At 59.1% G+C, this 21,062-nt stretch overlaps 1 protein-coding gene across 3 annotated transcripts in view; it reads right to left on the bottom strand.

Moving 5' to 3' along the window:
• Positions 1–21,062, bottom strand: part of LRRC4B (leucine rich repeat containing 4B) — a 53,534-nt gene extending 32,472 nt beyond the window's left edge. Inside the window, exons 1-2 of one of the 3 annotated variants that reach the window (XM_003915963.2) lie at positions 21,001–21,062; positions 1,442–1,773 (exon numbers count right to left, since the gene is read on the bottom strand). In XM_003915963.2, coding sequence (XP_003916012.1) covers positions 1,442–1,738 — 297 coding nt within the window. In that variant the 5' untranslated portion in view covers positions 1,739–1,773; positions 21,001–21,062. Of the gene's footprint in view, positions 1–1,441; positions 1,774–4,091; positions 4,777–9,422; positions 11,063–21,000 lie in introns of those variants that run through there. The other 2 variants (XM_017952624.3, XM_009195061.4) reach the window with 2 other exon arrangements.

Genomic DNA, 21,062 nt, shown 5'->3' on the forward strand with positions numbered 1-21,062 from the left:
GAGTGCAGGGAAGCCGGGGGCAGGTGCATGGGGACCGCACAGTGCGGGATGTCACCTGCTCAAGGGAGACATGGACGGATTGGTGGAGACTGCAGCTAGGGAGATGCAGGGCAGACTCAAAGCAAACTGGCAGACATGGGAGCCTGTGGGGGGTGGGTGTGGACAGAGGGACAAGGCCTTGCAAGAGCAGGGGGTGGTGACAAGGCCCCTGATGTTTCTGGACCCCTTCGCTGGCCCTTGCCCCACAGCCACCAGGAAGAGACTGCTCCCCGAGAGGTCCCCTTTTTTCCCTGAATCTGGCTCTCAGGATAGTCAGATGGGAGCGGCCAAGTCCTCTCCCCCTTCCCAGGGACCAGTCAGAAGAGCAGCTGCACTTCTATTTGGAAGGTTAGATCTGGGGGAGCTGGGACCTCTGGCACGGGCGCCCTCTTCTCTCCCAGCTTTACGGGCTTGCTTGGAGGCAGGAGTTGGACCAAATCAACCTGGGGTAATGATCCCCCGGGAATCACTGGCAATGCCTGGAGACATTTTTGGAACTGGGGGTGGGGTGCTACTGGCATCTAGTGGCCGGAAATACTGCTAAACATCCTACAGCACACAGGACAGAGCCCCCCACCCTGCCCGCCAAAGGATGATCTGGCCCCAAATGTCAATAGGGCAGAGGCTGAGAAGCCCTGCTTTCTAATAGCACAGCTCTGTCCCCCCAAGCCCTCGCTTACGGCCTATCCTAATCACAGTCATCATTAATCGAGTGGCAGCTGCTCCATCCTGAGCAGCAGCCACAGGCCACCACGGCGCCAGGCACCAGAGCGATCTCAGCCTCTCTGCTCTCCAATTCTCACACCAGCTCCAGGAAATGGGGACGCAAACCCCGCACTGCCCGGCAAATGACCATGGCAACGCCTCCCATCCTCTGACCACTCGCCAGGTGCCAGCACACAGGCTAAAGCCTCAAGTACGAGACCCACAGCCCTCAGCCCTCACAGCAACGCCTCAACACAGGGGCTCGCATCGTCCCCATTTTTCAGATGAAGAAACTGAGGCTCAGAATCATGCCGCCACCTTCCCAAGGCCACGAGGGAGTGTGGTGGTGCAGATGCCACAGAGGTCCCCACGGAAGGGTTGCTCTCCACACCCCAGTGACTCCAGGGCTCGGCCTAGGCCGACCCGCCTGTCCCGTGCTGGGGGCTGGGCAGGCGGCCTGCACTTGGACCCCAATACAGTGGCTCAGAGACAGGGAGCACTGTGGTCCCAAAGCCCAGAGAGCCCCCACTCCACCTCAGGAGCCCAGCTCCAGGTGATCGGATGCAGACCCGCAAGTCCACGGGTGCTGGAGACAGGGAAGAGCCGGTGTGGGGAGGCCCAGAAGGGATGGACTGCATCTACACGTCTCCCCAGTACCCCCCTCCATGGTCCCCCTCCACCTGTTGGCCCCGCATACCTGGATGCCGTTCTCCTGCAGGTTCAGGTACCGTGTGTTGACCGGGATGCTGGCTGGGACCTCGGCCAGGTCTCTCCGTGTGCAGATCACCCGGCTGGCCTGGTTGCTGCAGGAGCAGGCCGCAGGGCAGGAGGTGGCCGGTGGGGAGCCCCCTCCGGCGGCAGACGTCACGGCCACTCCACCTCCACCGGCCCCCAGGGGTGGGGAGAAGAGCCAGAGGAACAGCAATGCCCCGTGGGGCCAGGACATCCTACCAGGCGGCAGCGGGGGGCACGGGGAGCCGCGGGCACGCGCCATCCTCAATGTTCATGCTCCGCGTGGACGCTGGGGGGCTGTGGGTGGGGGAAGAGAGAGGGGAGAGGCTCAGTGAGGGACAGGAGCCCACGTGGCCCGGGTACTTGCCAACACCCAGGCAGCCCCATCACTGCCTCCCTGCCCCATGCCCAGAACCAAAGGGGCAGGGAGGGCGACAGCCGCCGATGGACCCACCCAGCAGGCTGGGGCAGACAGAGGGAAGCGTGGCCCGCCCGGCCCAGCACTAGCTCATCCTCTCCATGCTGGCAAGACTCTACGCCCATTCTGCAGTGGGGAAAACTGAGGCTAGGGGAAAGGAAACGCCCATCCAAGGTCACTCAGCCAGTAAGTGCGGAAGTCGTCCAGATTCAAAACCCAGCTCTTTGCATGATTTCAAAAAGGTAGATCCATCAGAGGAGTGAGAGAGAGAGACAGACAGACAGACAAGGCGAGGGGGCAGAAAGGGGGAAGAGCAAGCCAGGCGGCGAGGACCTCGCTCCCATCCCAACACCCACCTGGTCCCCTCGCCACCTGCGTGATCCCCTGTGGGGTGGGTCCCAGCCTCCTCTCCCCTCCACTCCCGCTCCCTCTCCCCCTCCCAGGGATGTTAGCGAAGAGATGCATTTCCCCCACCCCCTGCACCCTCACCTAAACCGAAAGCCCCTCTGCTGCACACCCTCCTGTCACTGCCCACCCTGTCCAGGCCCTGTGGGGTCCTCGCGGCGGCTTCAGAGATTTAAGTCAGACTCATGGGAGGACCTGAGGGAGAGAGGGGTAAGGTGGCAGACAAGGCAACCGTGGAGGTGACAGGTGTGGGCAGGTGAAGGGAGGGCTGGGAGGCAGCAGGGTGAGGAGGGAGGAGACGAGTTTGTGTGTAAGGGGGGCTGGGGACCTGGCAGGGGGCAGCACAGGCTCAGAGGCCACCAGCTGCACCCCCTCCTTCGCCCAGAGACTGTGGGTGCTCCAGGCAGAGACAGCCCCGCTGGGACTCATGCCAGCTGCTGCCGCAGGACCGAGCTTGGTTCTCGCAGGGATGGGGAAGGGAAGGGGGTCCAGGGACTCTGCCTGGGTTCTGGGAGGAAAGCAGACAGTGGGGATTCGGGTCCTCTGAGAAGTCAGGCTGTACCTCCCCAATCTGTCCTGCCCCGCCATTCCCATAGAACCAGAGAGGGAAAGGGGATGGGCGAGTCACAGCAACAGCAACGATACTGGTAACAATAGTCTCTCCAGAACACTGGGTAAGCCCTTGCAATGCAGCAAACTGTATCCCGGTCAGCTCATGTAAGCCTCGTAATGACCACAGGAGAAAGCTGTTAGGATGCCCAATTTACAGATGGGGACACTGAGGCACTACGAGGGAAAACAGCTTATCCAAGGGCACAGAGCAGGCTGGGACGGCGCAGGGAGGGTACTTCGGCCCTAGGTCTACCCTCTGGCTCCCAGCCCTCCTTTGCATGCAGCCTCTCTGAGTACACACAAATACACCCACACCAGCAGGCTCTGCCCCAACACAGGCCAACCCCAAACCGTTCTCAAGAGACCGGGAGGAGAGCAGGTCACACAAACACGCACACCAACCCACTCACACACTAAGCAGTGATGGGCACGCCCTCTCACGGTGGACTCTCAGGCCCCCCGACACAGGCTCATCCCCAGGCACACGGCCGTGCACACACACAGTCACTCCCTCCTCCTGCAGTTTCCAAGACCATTTTAACCCAGAAAAAAATGTGTGTGCATACATCTGTGTATCTGAGTGCGTGTGTGAGAGCGAGGGCTAGACAGAGACACAGAGAGACAGCGAGAGACAGAGACAGAAGCAGAGGCAGAGAGACAGAGGGGGAAGAGGGGGCTGGGGAGAGAAAGAGAGAGAGGGAGAGGAGAGGTTGGTTGGTTCTGTGTCTGCACCCGGGCTCATTTTTCTCCTGGAGGGCTGGGGCCGTGTGTCCGTGTCTGACTGTGTGAGTGCCGTGAGGGTCTTCATCTTCCTGAATGTGAACAGGGAGGTGGGTGCCCACTCCTTATCCTGGGTCTGGGGCTCCCACCTCTTAAGACCCTGGCGATGATCCAGCCCACACCCTCTTAGCCAAGGGGCTAATCCTTAGCACAGGGCCTGGATTTGGGGGGGGGGGCACGCCCGCAGGGCCTGTGGGAGCCCACGGCACCCACCCGGGCCTCCAGGCCTGCCGCTGCTGCGTCTACCTCCGCATCTGTCCCCAGCTCTCCCGCTGCCAGCCCGCATCCCCCCACCCCCATCACGGCTTCTGCAGTGACTCGGCCTCCCTCCCCTTCCCCCTCTCGCCCTCCGCCATCTCCCGTCCTTTTCTCCCCCAACCCCATGGTGGGGGACACTCACCCTGGTGGTTTGGCTTCCGCTGGGCCTCTCCCTGCGCCCAGGCCCCCCCCCTCCACATGCCTCCAGCCAGCCGGGGTCTCTGAGTCCCCAGTTCTCCAGGGCTTCCCGTCGAGATCGTGCTGGGGGGGGCGCAGGGGCTTCTCGGGTCTCCCCGCGCCCCCCCCACTGGTCTGTCGCCCTTCCCACCCCTGGGGGGACGCTGTCCTTTGGCCACTGCAGCAGTTCTCTCCTCCCCTCCCCGCTCGCCTCCTCCGGTCTCCTTCCACCCCCTCTCCCACCTCTACCTCGACTCTCCCCCCACCGCAGCCTCCTTTCTCTCCACCCACTGACCCCAGCCCCCTTCTCCTCTCTCTCTGCCCCTCTCAGTTCTCCCCCTCCGCCTCTGGTACCCGTCCACCTCCTCTGGCCTCAACCCCCTCCTGAGTCTCCCCCTCACAATCTTGCCTCCCTCGGGACCCCCAGGCCCCTTCTCTCCTTCTCCTCCATCTATTCCTCCCTCTTGCTCTATCCCTGTCACCCTCTCATCGGCTCCAAGCCCGTCTCAGTCAGGTTGTCTGTCTGTCCGTCTGTCTTGGTCCCTTTCTCCCCGGCTCTGTCTCTCTCTTTCTCCGCGATTACAATTTCTAGTCACACGGCAGTGCAGAGCCAAGCTGTGCCTCAGCTCCCTCCCTCCCCACCCCTCCCTGCTTCTTTCTCTCCTTCTGAACGGGGAGGGCGCCTCTCCTCCCTCCTCCTCAGCCTCCCTTCCCTGTGCCACCGGAGGGGAGGCCTCCCCCTCCCCTGCTAATCAAAGGCTCCGTTATCTAATTAACCCATTGGTTCTGGGCAGCCGAGGAGGCAGCCGAGGAAGGTCGGGGGAAGCGGGGGAGGAAGGTTGCCGGCTGGGCTGCCCAAGAAGGGGGGCAGTTGGGCCGTGCCAAGCCGGAGCCTCATGGCACACAGACAGCCTCGTTGGCTGCCTGACCGGGCTGGGCCACCGCTGACCCCCCACCCCCACCGCCGGCCAAAACCACCCCTCCCGCATCACACCCCCACTGGGTCTAGGCCCAGGGTTTTCCTGCAGATGCCCCTGTACCCCAGGAACTCCCTTGAACCCCCACCATGCCACACAGCCTTTACTCCAACCCCCACACCTGATATACCAGCACTGGAACCTACGACCTGCGCCATCACCCCTGTCCCGCGAGTGAGGACCAGCCCCTCTTCATGCCACAAAGACCCCCACCACCAGAGGCACCCCTCTCCCTTGGACCTTAGCCAGATCCTGACATCCGCCTCCTGACACACTTCTGCAAAATCGTCAGGGCAGCCACACTCATTCATTCAACTTATCTGCCCATCCATCCGTCCATCTATCCGTCCATCCATCCATCCACCCATCCATCCATCCATCCACCCACCCATCCGTCCATCCATCCGTCTATCCATCCATCCGCCGATCCATCCATCCATCCATCCATCCATCCATCCATCCATCCATCCTTCCATCCGTCCATCCAACAAATGTCTACCCAGTCCCTGCTATGTGACAGACACTGGCCCAGGACACCCACGGGCCACAAAAGGCACATTTTGAGGGTGGGGCACATTGGTAAGCGCCGAGAGGCCTGGGTTTGAGTCCTGACTCTGCTGCCACTTCCCCTGTAACCTCAGGCCGGTGGCTTCATTCTCCCAAGTGCAGTTCCCTCCACTGTGAAACAGGGATAAGGAGAATATCTGCCTCCTAGGGCCGCTGGGGGGATTAAATCAGTAAATCCTCAGTAAAGGGTTCTGTCTTCACAACATATGCGGAATCAGACCCTGTAATCAGAGGATCTTTCTCCCTAGCCCCAGGCTACTTCCCTGGCCTGGCTCCCATCTCCCTCTTGGACGATTACAGTGTCCTCCCCTCCAGCCTCCCCATTTCTACCTTCACCCCCACCCCCTGTGCGTTCCCCATGGGCAGCGAGAGGGATCCTGTCAACACCCAATGGACCCTGCCCTGCCTCTGTTCCACAGCCTTCCACAGCTCCCTTCCCACTCAGAGCAGAGGTGAGGACTTCACCGCAGTTTTCAGGCCCCCACTCTCCACCCAGCTCCTTCTCTGACCTCATCGCTTCCCTCCTCCCCCTGCTCACTCGCCGTTTCCAGGCCATGCACACCCCGGCCCCAGGGCCTTTGCACCTGCTCTTCCCTCTGCCTGGAATGCTCTTCTCGGGTTGTCCACAGGGCTCTTGCCTTGCTCTCTATCAGGTCTGTGCTCCAATGCTACCATCTCAGTGAGGCTGTCCAGACCGCCCTGCATCAGACAGCACCCCCATCCCTCTCCAGAACCTTCTCTGTTTCGTTTTTCTCCGTGACATTTATCAGCGTCTGAGCTTTTATACGGGCCCGTGCGCTTGAATGCAAGTTTCCCGAGGGCAGCCAGTTTGTGACTCTTTGGTTCCCAGGACCCACAGCAGTGCCTGACACATGGCAGTTGCTCACAAACACTGGGTTCAGGGATGGATGGGTACGCGATCACCACTGGGAGTCTATTTCCCCCCACGCTCACACACAGACACCCCCACTCTCCGTTCTGCACACCAAGCCAGGCCGCACTGCACAACGCAGGCTCCCAGCCCTGGACGCCCTTGGTCCCCAGGTCCCCTTCCATCCCAGGAGGCCTGCTGGCAGAGGCAGCACCTTTTTTTTTTAAGACAGAGTCTCACTCTGTTGCCCAGGCTGGAGTGCAGTGGCACAATCTCAGCTCACTGCAACCTCTACTTCCTGGGTTCAAGCAATTCTCCTGCCCCAGCCTCCCGAGTAGCTGAGACTACAGGTGCCCACCACCACGCCCGGCTAATTTTTATATTTTTAGTTAGAATTGGGGTTTCACCATGTGGGCCAGGCTGGTCTTGAACTCCTGACCTCCAGTGATCCGCCTGCCTTGGCCTCCCAAAGTGCTGGGATGACAGGTGTGGGCCACCGTACCTGGATGAGGAAGCACACCTCACGCCGTGATGCAGCTGTTGTCAGCTGGACACCAATGTCCCGGGTCACCCTCCATGCCCTGGGTCACCCTCCATGCCCCAGTACAACCCGGATGGCTAAGTCCTAGATACTATGTCTCAGGTTCCAAACAGGAGGTCCCAGCGCAGCTCCGTGCACCCAGAGGAAAGCTACCACTCTGCCCAAACCTCAGGTACCACCTGTGTGAGCTACACTCCTGGATACAGCTGCACACTGAGGGGGCACCTGGCCCCAGCTGGCCCCAGATACAGCCCTCTGACCCAGATAACAGGAATGCCGGCTAACCTCATCTCTTCCGCACACATTCTCAAAGCCAGGCATGGCACACACATCTGACTTGTGTGAACTCACTGAATAACCACCCCACCAAAGGTGGTAACGTCCAACACACATCTGGCACTGACTGGGCACTGTTCTGGGAGCTTTACTTGCATTAGCTGCCATAGTGTGCATCAACCCTCTGAGAGAAGACTGCCATTACACCCAGGTCACAGCTAGGAAACACACAGAGGCACTGTCAGTTGCCTGAGGCGAAACACATGGCTAGGAAGTGGCCCCTCCCAGGCCAGCCTCGCTAGAGTCCAGGGGCCCCAAAGACCCCCAAGATTGGCCTGATAACAGCAACGATTCCCATGGAGGTTGCCTGTGTGTGGGGGGCAGGGTGCAGGCAAGGCCACAGTCATCCTGAACAGCCACCCTTCCTCAGCCCCTGCAGTCACCCGCACTGCACAGGACATGACACGCCTGACACCCCATCATGGCTTCACGCCCCGCTGCTGGAGGCTCCGTGGACTGCCCACTGCCCCCACGCACCCCTAGTAGTGGTGGGGAGTACTGATTACATGTGGGTGCCATGCTGTCCACTCCTCGAGCTGCTGGCCTCTCCCCACGACTCTGGGAGGAAGGGATGGTTCTTGTGCCCATTTTACATGCAGAAGCAGATTCAGAGGCGGGCGGCACTTGTCAAAGGTTACGCAGCCCTCAGGCAGCACAGCTGGCATTGGAACCCAGGCCCGGAACTTGGCCAGGTCACCAGGGTTGCCTCTCCCACCCCAGCTGCCCCGGGAGAGGACCCATCACAAGGGTACACCTGTTCTCCTCCCTCACCTGGTGCAAGGAACAAGCCAGAGGTGCAGACACAGAAGGCCCCCAAAGAGGAGAATTACGAGGGGCAGAGAGTGGCAGAGTCACAGGGAGACAGACACAGGCATACAAGGAGGCATGAAAGGGGCAGGAGGACAGGAGGCTCCGAGATGGAGCTGAGATCCAGGGAAAGGCAGAGGCTGGGAGGACCCGGGCGCTCCAGGCGTGAAGCTGAGTCCTCACCAGCTTCGCCATCCTCCCCAGCCCCAGCTCTGAGAGATCTCGGGCACCGTGCCTGGGAGGATTCAGGCAGATGGCAGATCGGAAACTCGGGGACCCAGGGGAGGCGGGGTGAGGAGAAATGGGAGGCAGGGAACGTTCCTGTCAGGCGCACTCATTTTTTGGGGTGGGGGGGGGGGGGTACATTCGGATGGCCAGAGGGAAGATAGGAAATTGACTATCATTGCAGCAAGAGGCCTGGAGGTTAGAGCTAGAGAAGAACTTTCCCACTTGGAGGGACTGGGGCAGAAGTGGAGCCTGGAGCCCAGAGGGTGGAGAGGGATCCGGGCCGGGGTGGGATGAGCCCTTCTGTCCCTGGAAGCCAGTCCTATGGGACAGACCTGGGTTCAGGGGGAGGGGACAGGCAGCGCTGGCGTCAGGGAGGGATGAGACTTCCCGTGTGTGCTTTTCTGAGCCAATCCATGTCCTGAATGCTTTCAAAATAAAAGCAACCCCACAGCCCCAAGAATCGTCAGGCTTCTATGTTTCCAGGTAGAAGAACCTTAGCGAAAGGGCAGGCCAGGCCCCCTAGGAGCTGCTGATGAGGAAGCAAGACTGGGGGTGCTTGGCTCAGCTCAAGAGTTTCCTGGACCACAGGCCACTGGGCAGCAGGACCAACAGGCGGCCCGTGCAGTGGGGGTACAGTCGGGGTGGGGGTGAGGTGCAGTGGGTGGGGGTGAGGTGGTGACTTGCTTGGAGGGGGGCTGTCCTTTCCCGTGCAGCCACGCCAGCCTCCCCCAGGCTCCTCCCACCCACCAGGCACCTCCCACCCAGGTTCCTCCCATCCACACCAGGCCCGTTCCCCTGAGAGGACTTTGCCCCTGCTGTGCCCTCGGCCAGCCAGGGGTGCTCTTCCTGCCGTCAAGGCGGCTCTGCGTTCCCACGACGCCTCCAGGAGGTCTTCTTTGAGCTCCCCTACCATCCCTATCCCTTGCACTTCCTTTTTTCTTCACAGCTCGTGTCACGGCCACCCAGCACCTGATGCTTGGTGATTTGTTCCTGCGTTCCTTGCCTGCCTTCCTGCTACGAGGGGAGCTCCTGAGGGCTTTGTCGGGGCGTTCACGGCTGCATCCTCAGGACCTGCCACAGCGCCGGCCCCTCCGAGCCTCAGTACTTCCTGCAGGAAGGAGCGAGCCAGCGCCCCCTACCGGCAGTTCCTCTGCTGGCACCCGAGGCAAGGAGCCCGGTGTCTCTAGGGAGGCGAGTGTGGGGGTGGGGGCTAAGTGAGAGGGTGGGCACAGGGTGGGCTCCGGAACGTCCAGGAGGGAAGCCGGGAGGAGGGAATGTCGAGCTGTTACAGAGGCCGTGGCAATGGGCCGGGGGGCCTCCTTCCTCCCACATCGGGCTGTGACAACAGAGGGGCAGGCTCAGCTCTGGGGGGTGAAGGGTCCCTCTGAGTGGACTGGAGCGGGGACGGCTGGAGGTCAAGGAGGCACTGCGCCAAGGGTCCGGGGGTAGAGGATGAGGCCGCGGCTGGAGCCACGGGGATGGAGAGAAGGGAAAGAGTGAACAGATAAAGCAAATTTGTAAAAGTGGCAGAACCTGGAGGCGGTGTAGGAGGTGAGGGAGAGGGAGGAGCCAGGCTCTTCTTATAGATCTGGGGTCAAATTCCAAAGCCAAGAGGATGTCGGGGTGGGAAGCAGTTAGGGGAAGGTCCCTGCCACAGGCCCCCCAGCCCCCAATCTCCACGTGCCTCGCTCTGGTCACACCCACAGGGCAGCAGGTGAGCAGGGGACATGCTGCCCGCCCGGCTCCCGTCCAGTCCCTGGCTGTGCCACCTTGGGCCAGCTGCAGCCTCTCTGATGATGCTGCACGGGGCTGTGGCAAGGGGGCCCAAGTAGGGGCCTGGCACACAGCAAGTGACCAACAAGTGAGATACAGGACTCAGAGCCTGGCTGGCAGCTGGGAAAAGGAGAAACCTGGGCTCCGACCCCGTGGTGCTGCCAATTTTCTGCTAGGAACAGCACCTTGCGGTCACTCAGTTTCCTCATTGGAGAAACGGGAATTAACAGCAGGTTTCAGAAGACAGAGGGCTGGGGGGGCTGGCTGGGGGTGTGGTGGGGACCCAGGAAGGGCTGAGGTGAGCTATTTATCAGCGAGTGGAGGACTACAGTTGACCCTTGAAGGACTGGGGTTTGAACCGTGCGGTCCACTTATATGTGGACTTTCTCCCGCCTCTGCCACTCCGTAGACAGCAAGACAACGCTCCCCCCACCCCCCACCTGCTCACAGCCTACTCAACGTGAAGATGATCGGGGAGCCCTTTACGATGATACACTCCACTTAGTGGCTAGTAAATGTATTTTCTCTTCCTTAGCATTTTCTCAATAACATGTTCTTTTCTGTAGCTCACTTTATTGTCAGAATTCGGGATAGAATACATTTAACACACAGAACGTGTTAACTGAATGTGTATGTTACTGGCAGGACATCCAATCAACAGGACACTATTCGTAGTTAAGTTTTAGGGGAGTCAAAAGTTACATGCAGATTTTCAACTGCATAGAAGGCTGGCGTCCCTAGCCCCCAAGTTGGTCAGGAGTCAACTTTATACATACATATATGTATATACACACACACACACACATATATACATGCACATACATACACACACACACACACACATACATTTCTGCTGGAGTGCAGTGGCGTGATCTCGGCTCACTCCAGCCTCCACCTCCCAGGCCCAGATGATCCTCCCACCTCAGCCTCCCCAGTAGCCGACTACAGGCGCGGACCACTACCCCCGGCTAATTTTTTTGTATTTTTGTAGAGAAGGGCTTTTGCCATGTTGCCCAGGCTGGTCTCAAACTCCCGGGCTCAAACAATCCTCCGGCCTCAGCCTCCCAAAGTGCTGGATTATAAGCGTGAGCCGCAGCACCTGCCTGTATTTCAATATTTCAGTGCATCACCATCCAATAGACTCTCTGCAGTGATGCAAATGTTCTCTCCATGCTGTCCAGCACTGGCGGCCACCGGCCACATGAGGCCATGGAGCACGTGACATGTGTTGAGGGTGGCCAGGGACCGAATTCTTCATTTCATTTGATGTGACTGTTGGTGCTCACGCGTAGCAGTGGCTGTGGCGGCTACTGCGTCGGACAGCATGGATCTAACCACTGATGCTGCTTGGAACTGCTTCTGCCTGAGTCCCTGAAGTGCTGCTCTGTCTGCTCCTTGGCCCTGCCCAGCTACCTCACAGGGCTCTTATAGGACTCATGGAGAAGCGGGGAGATGACAGCCGGAGAAACGGAACATTACGGAGAGTGTGAGGCCCGAGCACCTGGCCAGCTCTGCCTTGGTTGCCCGCGCCAGGCCTGCGCTACAGGAGCCAGCTGCAAGAGCTCATTCAGTCCCTACAAGGGCCCACGGCCGAGAGCTACTGCTGCCCATTTTACAGAAGGGCACACTGAGGCATGGTGAGGTCATTGCCATACCCATGGTAGCCAGATTTGGGCAGGCTTTGGGACAAAATCTGAACTTCCAAAAAAAAAAAAAAAGAAAGGCCTGGCGCGGTGGCTCAAGCCTGTAATCCCAGCACTTTGGGAGGCCGAGATGGGCGGATCACGAGGTCAGGAGATCGAGACCATCCTGGCTAACACAGTGAAACCCCATCTCTACTAAAAAATACAAAAAACTAGCCGGGCGAGGTGGCAGGCGCCTGTAGTCCCAGCTACTTGGGAGGCTGAGGCAGGAGAATGGCGTAAACCCAGGAGGCGGAGCTTGCAGTGAGCTGAGATCCAGCCACTGCACTCCAGCCTGGGTGACAGAGCGAGACTCCGTCTCAAAAAAAAAAAAAAAAAAAAAAAAGAAGAGAGCTGGGCGCGTTGGCTCACGCCTGTAATCCCAGCACTTTGGGAGGCCAAGGTGGGTGGATCACCTGAGGTCAGGAGTTTGAGACCAGCCTGACCAACATGATGAAATTCCACCTCTACTAAAAATACAAAATTAGCCGTGCATGGTGGCTGGTGCCTGTAATCCCAGCTACTCGGGAGGCTGAGAAAGGGGAATCACTTGAACCCGGGAGGCAGAGCTTGCCGTGAGCCGAGATGGCGCCACTGCACTCCAGCCTGGGTGACAGAGTGAGACTCCGTCTCAAAAAAAGAAAAGAAAGGAAACTGAACTTCCAGGCCCCTGGACTGTGGCTCTGTGCTGGGATGGGACGGCTTAACACCCCTGAACTGAATTCACCCCAGAAGAGAACAGGGCCCTGGCCTGGCACTGGTGGTTTTTACAACAGTATTTGTTGCCAAGGCTCAGGCAGTGGGGTGTGAGAGTGAGTTTGCAGGTGGGGAGGGGCGTGGCCCCAGCCTGCTGCACTCAGGGGTCCCGCCTAGGAAGGACGCTGATCGGATCTGTTTTCTCTCACAGGGTTGTGCATATTTTGTTCACAACAAAAGGGTGCTGCTTAAAGTCACAAAAAGCTGAAAACGATGTGAACTGGATCCACGTTTCTCAGACATGAATGTGTGTCCAGCTGCCTGGGAATCTTGTTAAGAGGCAGATTCTGGCGGGGCGCAGTGGCTCACGCCTGTAATCCCAGCACTCTGGGAGGCTGAGGCGGGCGGATCACTTGAGGTCAGGAGTTTTGAGACCAGCCTGACCAACATGATGAAACCCCATCTCTAATAAAAATAAAAAAATTAGCTGGATGTGGAGGCACCTGCCTGTAGTTTCAGCTACTCGGGAGGCTGAGGCAGGAGAATTGCTTGAACCCGAGAGGTTGCAGGGAGCCGAGATCGCACCACTGCACTCCAGCCTCGGTGACAGAGTGAGACTCTGTCTCAAAATAATAATAATAATAATAATAACAAAAAACTGCAGATTCTGCATCGCCCTATCTAGAGCGAGACTGTCATTCTGTTTCCCAGGGGATGCGGGTCTCGCAGCAACGGGCTGAAGGGTCTCTAAGTGCCCATCTCACTCCTATATTTCAGTTCGGGATGAAGAATGAAGCCCCCTCTTCTTCTCTCCTGAGCTCTGTATAGGGGTGTGGCTCTGGGCGGGCCTTGGAATCAACTAGACCTGGGTTTGAACCTCAGCTGCCACAGTTACTAGCTACGTTGGCTTGCAAAGGGAACTTCACCCCTCAGGGCCTCGGTCTGCTCATCTGTAGATGGGGAAGGTCTGACATCTGTGATGAGTTTAGGGAAATGCCTGGGGCATAAAAGGAAAATGCTCAGTGAACTTATTCTAGGATCCAGAAGATCCTCCTTCTCCTCGTCCACCTCATCACACCGTCCTGTGAAGAGGAGGGATGGAGAGGTGGAAAGAGCGTTGGTGTTGAGGAAAACTGGGTTTAAACTCTGGCTGACCACTTTCTCCCTGTGTCCCCCGCCCCAGGCTCCGCCTTGCGGTCTGTGAAGATAATGACACCTATTCATAGCTTGTTGGGGTTCCTGGTGACCATGTACAGTGCTTGACACTTAAGTGACAGCTACATTAAAAGTTAACATTTATTCTCAGCTGGGCGCAGTGGCTCATGCCTGTAATCCCAGTACTTTGGGAGGCCAAGACGGGCGGATCACTTGAGGTCAGGAGTTCAAGACCAGCCTGGCCAACATAGTGAAACCCCCATCTCTACTAAAAATACAAAAAATTAGCCGGGAGCGGTGGCACGCGCCTGTAATCCCAGCTACTTAAGAGGTTGAGACAGGAGAATCGCTTGAACCTGGGAGGTGGAGGTTGCAGTGAGCCAAGATAGTGCCACTGCACTCCAGCCTGGGTGACAGAGCGAGACTCCGTCTTAAAAAAAAAAAAAAAAAAAAAAAGTTATTTATTCTTACGGGTCAGAAGAATGAACAGTTTTCCCATTCCGTGACTCAGCCCCTCCCCCCCCCCCCCCCGCCACTTCTCCACCATTGTAAATCCAGCAGTTCTGGCTGGATCAAAACCACTCATCTGTCAAGGAGCAGGGGGCCCACGGGATTACATTTGGGGTCTTTGCTCTTCCCGCAACAGGATCCTACAACCCCACGTTGGTGAGGGCTGATGTCACACCCCACTGTGAGAACCAGCGTGGGGGAATCCTTTCCCTTCTGGTGCTTTAGAGGCATAAACAAGATTGAGAACCTGACAGCCCCGAGTTATAAGAGCTTCAATGCCTTCAAACGTCTAATCTTGCTGGCCGTGGTGGCTTATGCCTGTAATCCCAGCACTTTGGGAGGCCAAGGCAAGAGGATCGCATGAGCTCAGGAGTTTCAGATCAGCCTGGGCAACATAATGAGAACGCCCTCTCTACAAAAAATACAACAATTAGCTGGGTGTGGTGGTACATGCCTGTAATCCCAGCTACTCGGGAGGTTGAGGCGGGAGGATCGCTTGAGCCCAGGAGGTCGAGGCTGCAGTGAGCTGTGGTCGTGCCACAGCACTTCAGCATGGGTAACAGAGCAAGACCCTGTCCTCCCCCAACCCCAATGGTCTAACCTACAAGTGTATTGTTACTAACAACCTAATTATTGTGATTATGAACAATTTTATGGCCGGGAGCAGTGGCTTACACCTGTAATCCCAGCACTTTGGGAGGCTGAAGCAGGTGGATCACCTGAGGTCAGGAGTTTGAGACCAGCCTGGCCAATACAGTGAAATTGTGTATCTACCATAAAATACAAAAAAAAAAAAAAAAAAAAATTAGCCAGGTGTAGTGATGCGTGCCTGTAGTCTCAGCTACTCGGGAGGCTGAGGCAGGAGAATTGCTTGAACCTGGGAGGCAGAGGTTGCAGTGAGCCAAGATTGCGCCACTGCACTCCAGCCTGGTCGACAGAGTGAGACTCTAATTGCCACTTGGAGGGCCCAATGGACCAGTGCATTCTCCTCTCTTGGCCTCAGTTTTCCCCTCTGTAAAGCAATAGTCTCATGGTGGGAGGCGACCTGCAGGGCAGCCCACACCAGGGTTTGTCGTCCTGGCTCTGCCACTTCTAGGTGTATAATTTGGGGCAAGGAACCCCACTTCTCTGGGCCTCAGTTTCCCCATCTGTCGATCCAGGGATGATGGCTGTGCCTCCTTGCAGGGTTGCCCAAGGAAAACATGGAAGACATCCACATACAAGGCTGAGCACTGAGCCTGGCTCGTGGCACGCTCTTCATCAGTTAGCTACGATCCTGATCATTTCTGGCTCTGGAGAGAGGGCTCGAGGCAAGGGGAGGGCCAATCTCCTCTGCATTTACCACCTGGGGCTGGCCTCTCCAGTGGAGCCGTGGCGGCCCAGCCTTCTGACCTTTGTTGAGGTGTTTGAACAAGAGCTCTGGGGCCTAAGCTCAACTCCCCGGGCTGGCACAGCATCTGGGGGGCACAGTGAGCCTGGGAGTGGCTGGGGCTGCTGCCCCCTCCTGCCCTGCCTCACTCCTTTCCTCCTCTCCGTCTAGGTTTTTTGTTTTTGTTTTTTTTCGATGGAGTTTTGCTCTTGTCATCCAGGCTGGAGTACAACGGCATGATCTCGGCTCACTGCAACCTCCGCCTCCCAGGTTTAAGCGATTCTCCCGCCTCAGTCTCCTGGGTAGCTGGGATTACAGACTCACACCACCATGCCTGGCTAATTTTGTATTTTTAGTAGAGACGGGTTTCACCATGTTGGCCAGGCTGGTCTCAAACTCCCGACCTCAGGTGATCCACCCACCTCAACCTCCCGAAGTGTTGAGATTACAGGTGTGAACCACCGTGCCCGGCCTGTCTCTGTCTAGGTCTTATACTTAGTCCTCAACCTCCCACCAGAATCCCAGATACTACCAGACACACCCCATTCTCACTCTCAGCAGTCCCCTGTGGGCTCCTGCCTGTCTCCCAGTGGTGAGCCCCCACCAGCCCACCTCATGGGCCTCCGAGGCAGCCCCTCCACCTCTGCCTGCCATGACAACAGTTGCGCGTGGGTTTCCACGCAACAAGGGGCATCCTGCCACTCTTCTTACTCTCCTGCCACCCCCTGTCTGGCAGAGCCAGCCCAGCCTCAGGAACTGGGACTGGAAGGAAAGGGAGGTTCTCCCCAGTGGGGACAGAGGGTCTCCAAACTCGGAGTTAGTGAGGTTTCCCGAACCCTGCCAGAGGGGACACAAAGACGTGCCCCCTATACCCAGCAAGGGTGATGGTGGAGGGGCTGCTGCTGGGCTTGAGTGCTGCCAGGCACAAAGGGGAGCCCTGTCCTCTGCACCCCTATCTGGAGGTGAGGCCCTCTTCCTCCGGAAACAGGGTCTACATGCCAGGTCCTCTAAGGCAGCCCCTGCTGTCCACCTGCTCTGGGGCCAAATATGCAGCCTGGTGCACAGGGAAGCCTACCCCCTGCCTACGTACAGGCTGTGATGCCACACGCTGGGGGCAAGAGTGTGGGGTCTGTGGCCCACCCCAGCCATCAGCCAGCTGAGAAGGACAGGCTGCAACATGGTGGCTTCACACAACGCTGACCCTCCGACACTGTGAAGGGCTGGCGGTTTCACAGCAGACCCTGGCCCTGGAGAATGGGCGTATGCTCTGCGCCCTGGCAGTCTTAAGAACCACTTCTCCCAGATAAAGATAAGACTCTTCCTGCTCTTGGCAAGGAAAGGAGGCCATTTAAGTGGAAACAGGGCCCAAAGTGAGGCTTGGAGTTAGGGCAAACTGATGGGGGGATGAAGGAGGAGGGGCAGAAAGAGGACTCCGCAAGGGAAACCAAGGGAAGGAGAGTGGACAGGGTGACGGGGCACAAAGAGATGGAGCAGAGGGGAAGAGGAGCAAACAGCAGAGGTTGTAAACTCCTCTGTCTACGGAGCCCAGCAGGGAAGATGATCACGATGCTGGTTAGAGGAGAGAGTGGGGCGTGGTGGCCCTGCACACCTGAGCACAGCCCACAGTTACCCAGGGGGAAGAAGATTCCAAAAGCTAGCAGTCTAGATTTTTATGCGAAATCTCGAATTTAAAAAATGTTGGCAACAAATTAAACATGTTGAAGGCGCTGGGGGAAAATAACCCTCTCGAGCCGCCCGGAGGACCCCGGCGAAAGTGAGTCCTCAGGGATGTGGGGAGAGGGAGCCACAGGGAAGGAGCAGTGGAGGCGGGGAGGCAGACAGGCTGGCAAGAACAGCAGCAGAGGTGACGGCGAGTGACACAGAGGGACAAAGAAGACAGGCACAGAGAGCGGTGTCGAGCAGAGACAGAAATAGAGGCAGGTTTCACAGCAGATGGGGTGGAAGAGGGAAAGACTGATGAATGAGTCCACAGACTAGACGGATGGGCCAGACCAGCAAGACACCGGGGGCTGGGAGGGCGAAGGGTCAGTCCCAGGGAAGATGAGAGGAGATGAAGAGATGAGACGGCTTGACAGAGACAGGAGGTCCAGGTGACACCTCTGGACAGACGCCCGGCCAGAGAGAGTGGGGTGGGAAGGGATGAAACGTCGGGAGAGAGGATGGAGAGAGAGAGCCTGTGTGAGCTACCCAGCAGGCGTCCTAGCAGGTGACACAGGTGATTGAGGGGGTGGAGTCCCTGGCAAGAAAGCAGGGCCAGGGTTCCGGAAGGGACTGAGGATTCAGCAGCCACCCCACCCCGACCCCCACCCCCACCCCACGGCACCTCTGCCTGAAGATCGGCCTCTCTGCATGGGCCCTGACGGTGTGTGTGTGGGCACCTTGGTGCACAGGCTCTGCCTGTGACAGAGACATCAACGCCCTCTGATACCTGATGTCAATTCTGCTGACCTCTCGGACGGACGGCGAGGAGGTCCCTGAGGAGCCCCGTGGGGAGACGACATTCTCCGGGCTGTCTCTGAGTGGGATTAAGGGTGACTGCTGGAGCCCGACGGGGCTGGCCCTCCCTGCAGTACACACACATGCCCCCGATGCTGGCACTAGGTTTAGTGTATGCACAGCTCTGTGACTGTCTTAGCGGCACCTGGGGCTGCATCTTTGTAGCTCTGGGGCCACCTCCGTGCCTTTTGCTGTGTGTCTGTCCATAAGCGTGAGGCCACGAGGCCACAGGACCACGAGGCACGGGCCTCCTGCCTTTGTCTCTCCCTCTAGGTCTGTGTATGAAGGACTGTGTGTATGTCTCCATGTGACACAAGACTACAGGTCTGAGGACTGCTCCCTCTCTCTCCTGACCACTGGCTGACTGAGTGTGGGGGCTGCGTCTGCAGCTGGGCCTCTCTGGTTCCACATGGGGTCTCTGGCTGCCAGTGAATGACTGTGTGTTCCTGTGTGGGAATCTTTGCCTCCACGTGCCCCGTGTCTTCCTCGCAGGCTCCCACTCTCTGTCGCTGACTTGGGGTCCCTCTGACAAGTCAGAATCGGCCTCTAACCACCCAGAGCTCTGGTGGCCAGTGTCCCCCAGCTTCCTGCTGGCCCCAGTAGGCACCCCGTGGGTCTGTCCCACCCTCCCTGAGTCTGTGGCTCCCTGCGTCTCTGCCTGGCTCCCGTGTCTGCTCTCTGGGTGGGAGTGGCGTGTGTCCCCGGCTCCCTCTCTCTTTCTTTCGGAAATTAAGTGAGTAACTCCGTGACTCCGCGCTGATGCCCTAATTGCCTGTATGTCTGTTTCGGAGGCTGGGTCCCCTCTCTCCCTGTGTGCCTCGGTCCCCTCTCTCCCTGTGTGCCTCCCTCCCTGGCTCCCACCCTTCCCTTCCTTGTGTCTCTCTCCCGCCTTTCGCCTTTCGGCAGCTTCACTCTCCGTCCCTCCTTTCTCTGTGTGCGTTTGGACAATCGGGTGGCCAGGAGGAGAGGAGCCCCAGGGAGGAGGAAGAGGAGGAAGAAGGTGGGAAGGGGAAGTGGAGGCTGCGGAAAGGCAGGTTAGAAGGCGAAGGCTGCGGAAGATGCTACAGGAAGAGGGAGGTGCCGTCCTGGCCGCGGTCCGGGGTGGGGGGCGGGAGTTTTCAGGCTCCTGGACCAGGAGGGAAGCCGGCTCCGGCTACTCCCAGCTGCCTGGAGCCCGAGTTCCTGTCTGGCGGCTGCGCGGCCGGGACTTGGGATGTGAGGCGCATAGCAATGGGGCGCTGCGGAGGCGCCACTGCAGCTCCCAGCTGGAGAGGGGGGCGGGGAGGGGGCCGAGGGGCAGCCCCGAGGCTCCCTTCCCCCTCCCCCTTCCCAGCTGGGCTCTCCCCAGGGGAATTCCCCACCCGGAGAGAAAGTCGCCAGAGGCTGCAGGGAGGGGGCAGGGAGGAGGGGAAGGCGCCCAGGGGGAGAGCAGAGGTGAGGAAGTCTGGGGAAGGAGATGGGGGTGCAGAGAGGAGGCGAAGGGGTGGAGGGGTGGGCAAGAGGCCATCCTGGGCTATGGAGACTCGGAGTCCTGGAGAGAGACTGGCTGGGCCCCTGGCAAGACAGGACCCCAGGGAGGCAGGGGCATGGAAATGGGGGAACCCTGAGAGCCCGGGATTGATGGTGAGTTGGAAGGAGAGGTTTCCAAAAGGAGAGAGCTAGGATTGGGGAGTCTGAGATTGCGGAGTACTATGGGGTGAGGAGACAAGGATGGATGGGGTCTCTGGGTGAAGAAAGGTCATAGAAGGTTTCAGAGAGTGATGGGCTAAGGAGAAGGCGACTGGGGGTGTTGGGGAGAAAGGGGAGAGGCTGGGGTGCAAGGCCCAAAGAGAAGCGGGGAGGTAGTGGGAGGAGGGAGCTGGAGAAGAGGGCGGCTGAAGTGAGGGTCTCCTGGACAGAGGGTCTGGAGAGGGATATCTGGGGTATTGTCAGAGATGGGGGTTAGAGAATCCTGAGGGGCAGGTGCTGTGCCTTAGAAGGTCCTAGAAGAGCAGGTGTGAGGGTCGGAAACCTGGTGAGGAGGTAGCAAATGGGCGGCGGGGGTCCCTAGGAGGAGAGATTTCCAGGAGGGGAGGGCGGAGGGAGGTGGGAGAGGCAGTGGTCCTGGAGAGACACGTGCCCAAGGATACAAGGCCCCAAAGCCGACTGGGGTCAGGGAACCGGGGGTCTTGGAGAGAGGGAGGGGCAGGGGTCCGAGCCGCCCATTAGGAGAGGCGAGGTGACCCCAGAGGGAGAAAGGCTGAAGACTGGGGAGGGGGCTGTCTCACTCCCCAATCACCCCCTCCGTCTTTCCCATTTTCACTTCCCAAACTCCCCGGTTCTCCCCGGTTGCCACGGCAACCGCTCTTGCCAGGCGCGGTCACCAAGGAAACCCCGTGCCCGCCTCTCCCCCCTCCCCATCACTGGCGTGCCCCCCCCACCCCAAGCAGCAGCGGTGTGGAGGGTGGGAGGGGCCATGGGGAGAGGAATAACCTGGACTCCCGCCCCAGAAAGGGGGGCCTGGACCTACGCCCGGAGAACCCCCCACCCTAAGCCTACTTCCTCAGCCCCACAGCTGGATACGCAGCGACCGCCGGACGCACCCCCCACAACCTGTCCCCAGGCAGCGGCGACAACCCCCCCCCACCCAGCACAGAACTCGCCCGGCCCGGAGAACCCCCACCCAGTCGCCTCCCCAACCGGCTTCTGCCTCCCATTAGGCCCCGCCCCCTGTCCTCTGCCATCCCCCCCATCCCAGAGGAGGCCTAAGACCACTGTCCCCCAATTAGCGAATGTCCCCCACCCACCCCCCGCGGTTCCGCCTCCGGCCCCCGCCCCCGACCCGTGCCCCTTGGCGGCTACTCACAGCGAGGAGAGGGGTTCCTTCCGGGGGGCAGCATGCCCGGCCCGTGGGGGGAGGACCCCCCC

Source organism: Papio anubis, chromosome 20 (genome assembly GCF_008728515.1).
Source record: "Papio anubis isolate 15944 chromosome 20, Panubis1.0, whole genome shotgun sequence".
Taxonomy (NCBI): Eukaryota; Metazoa; Chordata; class Mammalia; order Primates; family Cercopithecidae; genus Papio; species Papio anubis.